General features: G+C 37.4%; 1 protein-coding gene across 1 annotated transcript; it reads right to left on the reverse strand.

Annotated features, from left to right (window-relative positions):
- Positions 1 to 379: 379 nt before the first annotated feature.
- Positions 380 to 2428, reverse strand: LOC115982148 (aldehyde oxidase GLOX-like). Its single transcript, XM_031104670.1, has one exon. It carries the CDS (start codon positions 2270 to 2272, stop codon positions 623 to 625), a length of 1650 nt encoding a protein of 549 aa, XP_030960530.1. The 5' UTR covers positions 2273 to 2428; the 3' UTR covers positions 380 to 622.
- Between the last annotated feature and the right edge of the window lie 4986 nt (positions 2429 to 7414).

Below are 7414 nucleotides of genomic sequence, written 5' to 3' on the forward strand. Positions count from 1 at the left end.
ATCTCAAGAGTTTGATATTAAGCTTGAGTTTGAGCTCGAGCTTGACTTGACTAATGAATCAAGCCAAACTAAGTTGAGCTCAAGTTATTAGACTCTCTAACAAGCTCAAGCTCATGCATTGTTTATAGACTTGATTAGTCAAACTTGAACATGTTAAATTTATCGTCGAGCCAAAATTAAACATTTAATATTGGACAAAGCTTGACTCATTTATAACCTTAACCCCAAATAGTGTTTTTGGGGCCATAATTTCCTCAACACTCCCTTTGAATCTATATTGTTTATATACACCATGTAATACGTGTGGACATATGGAAAAGAAAAGAAAAGGGACACTTGGTTTGAAATAGAAGACATTATATGTATACAGTGCATTGGATTTTTTTTTTTTCAACTACTATTGCTTTATTTAAAGCAAAAGTTCAAAACACACCATTCAACTTTGATAAAACTAAATTCTAACTATAATTAAGTAATCACACACCTTCCTTCCAACCCCTTTTTCTGAAGTACATAAATAATGGAGCAAGCATGCATTAAGCTAAAGTGCAAAACTAAACATTTTTAGGATAAGAGAGCGCCGCCGCCGCCACCACCACCACCACAACTACATTCCCCTTCATTACTGCACCTTCACCCACACACCAGAACTTGGTATCTCAGCATGCACCACAAACAACATATAATACCCCTGCGGCGCAATCTCAGCCGTCGATGGCCCTCTCACTGTCACTTCAAACGTATTTGGTGCCACACGCGTTGCCCCAATCAATTTCAACACCACCATTCTCTGATTCATAGAGAATGAATGTGTTGTGAACGATGGAGCAATTAGCCTTACAGACAAAAACTTTATTGAAAAGTACTCTGGCACCGTGAACACCAACGCGGAAAACTCCCCATACCCTAAAACCTCGTTTTGAGTCAGAATTCTCGGCCTAACCACCTCGTACTGCTCCGCTAAATAGGGTGGCGAAAAGGCCTCTAAGCTTAGATCAGTGGGGAACTCAACTCCAGTGAAGTTATAATACATATGTGGATTGCTACCGCCTACTATAACCCGTCCATCGGGCACTAAAACAGCCGAGGAATGGTATAATCTTGGTTTCGGGGAGGTGGACATGAATGAAAACCGCCTGTTGGGGGGTTGAGAAAGGCGATAGAGGATGGGGGCTCTTACCGGGGCATGACCTTTTTCCCATCCGGCGGTGCCTTGCCTTGCACCATTGATTATAAGGACATCTCCTGTAGGTAGGAGCAACATGTCACCCATGACTCTTGCTATTGGCATGTCTTCCATCACCCAAGTAGGGTTTTCATCATTAACATTTAGCCTTCCACACGTCGAAAGTGCTTGTCCATAGCTCCCATGTGCAGCACGACTAAACCCATCTATTGGTGCACCACCACAGACCATGATTTCAGCTACAACATTGGGTAAGTTTTCATCAAGAGGGAGCAATACTGATGAGCCTGAGCTTGGATAGTTGCGAGGATCATTGCCGGGAATACGAGGATACTCTTTCAAAACACGGTTGTTGTAATCGAGTAATATCGATCTAGTATTAGCGAAAATGTACAAGTTTCCGTCTGGTAAAAGGTGTAGAAATGGGTACAAATTGTTTTCACTTTGGTCCGAGGTTTCAGCTAGAAAACTTAGCCTGAAAAGGCCTAAAGATGAAGAGTACATTTGAGGGTAAAACTCATAATTGAATTGTCTTCTCCCTCCAACAATAATAATACGACCATTTGGTAGTATTTGATTACTTGCATACCATCTTCTTTCAATTAAGTAATTTGGAAACTCAATCCAATCACAATATTCATCGATGCAAGGAGTGAATGATCGAACAGTATGGTCACCATCGTTGAAGCCACCGATTTGGATGAAGGTTCCGTTTGGAAGAACAGCCCCAGAAGAGCACCAAGTGTCAGTCTGAACCATAAGAGGTCGGAAAGTATTGGTGTCAATATCGTAGAGGACAGAGTGAGCAGTGCAATCGATTTCAAGTGCAGTGTCTTGGGAGTCATACCGGCAAAGGCCATTTGGGAGGGAGAGGTTAGACTGGCCAAAATCGGTGCGATCAAACATGATGAGTTTGTTGTCATGTAAGACTTGCATGTGCATAGCAGATATGCCTATGGATGCATGCAAAAGATGCCACTCGCCTTGGCGGCCAGTACTTGGAGGAAGTGTTTGACAAAAAACTAAGGTGTTAGAGACAATAGATGAGACCAAAGTTAGGAAGAATGTGATCATGTTGGTGGACATTGTTAATGTGGTAAGTAAGAGAAGAGAAAGATTAGTGTTGGTGGGCTATGGTTGGAATTTCTGGTTTGTGAAAGAGTTGGTGCAGTGAGGTTGATAGACTAGTGAAGGAAATGTGATTATTGATATGTATATAATAAACATTTAGATACTGAATATATAACAATTAACCGAGGAAGCAGAGTTAATCTTTTCAGGGACTATTTGGCAGCTAAAAAGTTTCAATCAAGAAGTGCATCATAAGCTCAAGAAATATGATATTTAACATATATGCGGCTGAAATAATGCTCATTTCCTTGGCAAGTTCAGAAACTTTAGGGGCACATAACAATGGCTAAATGCTTTGGCAGCATTCAGTAGAAGTGGGATTTATTCCACAAAAGAAAATGAATACTGTTCATCTCCATCATTAACTCCCAACACAGAGAGAAAGTTAGAGGAAATGGAAAGAGCTCCTCTACAATTACAATCACATTCAATAGTTGTTTACCGTTAATCATATATCTAGTATAATGTTAACCATATATATATATATATATATATATATCTAGTATAATCTGCATTGTTTTATTGATTTGCTCCTTTTTTTTTTTTTTTTTTTGTATTAATTTATTTTGGTATGCAAATAGGTTACGGGAGTGATAAGAAATTTACTACAAAATCACGTTATTCATCATGTCATAGGATCCTCTGCATTTTAAGTTTATCTTAAAATTTAGATTTTGTTTGACTCTCATAATGTAAACTACACCTTTAATTTAAAATAATTTGAACTATAAAATAAATCAATTTTAAATTGAGGACTAATGATTAATACAATGTTAATTATGGCTAGCTAGAACTCTCTTTTTAAATTGGGAGCATAAATAAACTTTGTCAAATATGGGAGGTAAGTTTGCACCAACATACGGAGGTCTTTATATGGCGAAGAAGGCTTTCTAAGGAGGAACACTTATTTTAGTTAATATGGATGAAGGTGAATTACATGTGCCTGTCATTTTGATTATGCCATAAAATTACTATATATGTATAAGAACATTTTTTTTTTTCCTTTGGTTAAATGTACACTACTACTAGGCAAATCAAAATATCCCATTTATTTATGAGAAATGCTAATAGATAACTTTAAGGTAATGGTTAACAATCCATTTAAAGAAAGTTTTTATGAGAAAAAAAGCAATTAATATTTTGATAGTTTTTTTCATTTTTCATAAAAGTGCTGTTAAAACTTTCCTAAAATAGATTGTTAACCATTGTTCTAAGGACATTCCTTAGCATGACCCTTTATTTATATATGGTTTATCAATATAATTATCTTCTAAAACCAATCTTGGGCCTGCAAAGAAAAAAAAATCCTTAACGGAAGAACAAAAACAAAAAAGAAACAAGAAAAAAAAAAAGAAAAGAAATGAAAGAAGGTAGAAAAAAGAAAGAAAGAAAGCCCACATTGAAAACCATTATGTAACCACTAGCCCCTAAATGCTTAATAAATGGGCCTTAAGCTTAGCAAAAAGACTTGAAGCAACTGCTATGATCGTGGAGAGTGACTCCAAAGACTGTGTCAACGCACTAGCACCTTCTTGCAAAAAGGTCATTGGAGAATTAGAGGTATTTGGAGTGAAATTCTCAACCTGATTTCGCTTCTCCTTGGTTGTCATGTTACCTAGATCCTTGAGGGACAAATAAAGCTGCTCACTCTCTAGCTAAGTGGTCCTTTTGGAACAATGTTTTTGGGTCTTTTGATGTTGGTTTTGGCCCTCCCTGTTTTGAGCTTATCATCAAGGATGAGGCTCTTGTAACCTTGTTTCCTCTTTGTAATTCTGTCTTTGATTTGTGAATAAAATTCTTGTTCATCCAAAAAAAAAAAAAAAACTTAGGATAGATTAATATTATATAATATACTACGGATAGGGTGAAAACCTTGAAACAGGCACCGTAGACAAAAGTAACGTGAAAGTTAGGCCCATTGAAAACTGTAAGGACACGATTTGTAGCGAACCTAAATAGGGGTTCACACGTAAAAAGCCCAAACAATATGATTTTTAGAGCGTGAGTGTAAAGAACTAGGTTAACTGTGGTTTCCCCTTCGAAGATTCACTCTCAAGAACGTTCAAGGTTTTAAAGTTGGTACAATCAATCTTTTCCCTTAGTGACTAGCACAACTCTTTTTTTTTTCTCTCTTACTTTCTTCTTTCTTGTTTATGTCTATTCTTCTCCTTTTTTTTCCTGTCCCGCCCCTTTCCTTCATGCTCTCCTTTTTGTTTATATACCCCCCTTTTGCGCTCCATCCTTACCGCACACGTGTAGGTTGGGTCCGGAGGATTTCTTTTTGTCCCACCTGGCACCTCCTGGAACTTCCTATGGGCAGCTGTAAGGCTGCTTCCTTACTGTTCAGGTATCACTTCCACATTAATGCGGCCAGAGAGTTGGTTGAGAGGTCATTAATGCGGAGGCAGCTGTAGTTACAGATATTTGTTTGCATTATCTCCTTCATCCTTAGTCGGTTACCCTTATCCTTTACGGTGACCTAATTCGGAAACTTGATCGCAGTAGGACCGCTTCCCGATCGTCCTCGGACGCGATCGTCCTCGGACGCGTACTGCCGAGGAGCATGGTATCCTCGGACGGGTACACGTCCTCGGATGGGCCACGGGCCCAACAATCCTGAACCAATTCTGAACCCTATGGGCCCATTAATCGAACGGTCCCCACAAAAACCATTACAAGTATTAGTGGTAAACTGGTAATATATATGGCTTAAAAGAAAAGAAAAAGAAGAGGTGTAAGGATTGTTATTGACAAAGTGCATCATAAGCTCAAGAAATATGATACTTTTATTTTTGTTTTTTTTTCCAAAAGGTTAAAAAGAAATAGTATATACTTCTTAAAGCTAAATATATGCAGCTGAAATAATGCTCATTTCCTTCTCAAGTTCAGAAATTGTAGGCTATATAACAAGGGGCTAAATATTTGCCTTGGCACCATTAATGACTAGAAATGATATTTATTCCACAAAAGAAGATAATACTGTTTAGAAATTGTAGAGAGAGGGATGGTGGAGATGAGGGTTCCTCAACCATAAAATCACAGTTTTTAGTAGAATTAGATAACCGCTAATCATCTAGAAATCTGCATTGTGTTATTTACATGTTTGCTTGTGTATTAATTTATTTTGGTATACAAATAGTTACGGTTGAGATTTTATTTACTGCATAATCACATTATTCAGCATATAACAAGATCCGTTCTATTTCAAGCCTACTTTACGGTTAAGATTTTATTTCTTGTATACGATAGCATACAATAGAAAGGATTAATACAATGTCAGGTGAAAGTCTCAACACACATAATACGATTCTTGCTGTTTCAAGTCTACTTTATAGTTAAAAATTTTATTTCTTGTATATGATAACATACATAATGTCATGTGACAATTGTTGCATTTAGTCTGAAAGCAAACCAACTAAGCACTGCCGCTCTATCTTGAACGGTGATACCACCAGTACCTTGTTCTGCTCCTTTACCTTAATTCACAGGGGTGGGCTGAGAATTCCAAATTGGGATGAAAGAAATCAAAATTAGATAACTTTTGGTTTCAAAACGTGTCAAATAAAAATAATACCTTGGATTAATATAATGATAATTATGGTTCGCTCAAACACTTAAATCACAGGTTCTTCAGCCTTTCAATCCGAACACAACAGCTTATTTTTGAAAGAAAACTAGGATGATTAATGGTTATAAGTTGTCCAACCAGCCTGGTTTATTTTCAAATTGGAAAGCAAAAGAAAAGGGAAGTTGCTTGATTAGGATTTAGGATGGCTTCTGTAGCAAGGTCCTGATGTATTAGTAGAGGAGCCAAATTCTATCGATACACATTGCCAGAAAATACTCAATCAAAATAGCATACGAGGTTAACCTGATATTTATCTCCTATGGTTTATAGGGCTCTTAAAGAGTTCACACAAGGCATCCAAACATGTATGCACAAAGAAAGACCTCATCTAACATATTCTCAAATTAGAGAACTTGGTCGTCAATTGGGCAATATACTTCTTGTGGACCACAACTCTACAAAAATGGAAAACCAATAACTTTTACTATAAGACAACTTCTTACAGGTGGAGGGGGAACAAGAGGCAAATGAAAATAAATAGAAGAGATATTATATATATTGAAAGAGTACTACCATTGTTTCTAGACATGGCAAAACGGGCGGGTCGGATTGGGTCAATCGGGTTTGCGGGTCAAACGGGTCGCTCGTCAAAATGGGTCATTTTTAAATGGGTCAATCGGTTGTGGGTTGAGTTGGGTCGTGAGTCGGGTCGAGTTGACCCGTATTTTTCAAACATTTTTTTTTTTTGGTTGAAATAGATACAATCTATTAATTGTTTATGAGTTTCTTAACTGTGATTAGATTCTCACTGGTGATATTGTTATCAATTACCACTAAACACTTGACTTGATACCCAAATTTGGTGCAACTCTTGTTCCAACTTTCTAGAAACTAATCTTGGTATAATCTTCGATCTATTTAAAGTAAGAAGAGAAAATGAAGGTGACAAGTAAAAAATGACAAACTATAATGGAGTACATAACATATTAAGTAAAGAAGAATAAGTAAATATTTTATAAAAATTACATCTCAATCTCAATCTACTCAATGTTGGTAGACGTAGCAAAACGAGCAGGTCGGGTCGGGTCGGGTTCGGGTTGAGTCAATCAGGTCGCGGGTCAAAATAGGTCATTTTTAAACGGGTCAAACGGGTTGCGGGTCAAACGAGTTTGACCCATTTTGTCATATCTAATTGTTTCAACCTAATTTCCTTTACCCCTACTCTATCTGCGTGCAACTTGGACCCATCCATCTTCTATTTCATCAGCCCCCTTTGGCCTAGGGTCATCAACTTGTGTGTTTACGGGGTTCAAATTTAATTCGGACTCTAGTACATCCACCATCATATTTGATGAATCATCACTCTCATCGGTAGCATCTCTGCTGACATCATCATTATCATCGTCGTCATCATCATCATCGTCGTCATCATCATCATTCACAACTTGGCATAGAGTAGGTAAAAAAGAGGAGATAATTATTAGCATTATTGATTCATGGCATCAGGGCACTTGGTGAGAAAATTGATA

Source organism: Quercus lobata, chromosome 3 (genome assembly GCF_001633185.2).
Source record: "Quercus lobata isolate SW786 chromosome 3, ValleyOak3.0 Primary Assembly, whole genome shotgun sequence".
NCBI lineage: Eukaryota > Viridiplantae > Streptophyta > Magnoliopsida > Fagales > Fagaceae > Quercus > Quercus lobata.

What these genes read in the sequence shown, in the direction of transcription:
- LOC115982148 (XM_031104670.1), bottom strand. Translation starts at nt 2,272, where the DNA reads ATGTCCACCAACATGATCACATTCTTCCTAACTTTGGTCTCATCTATT.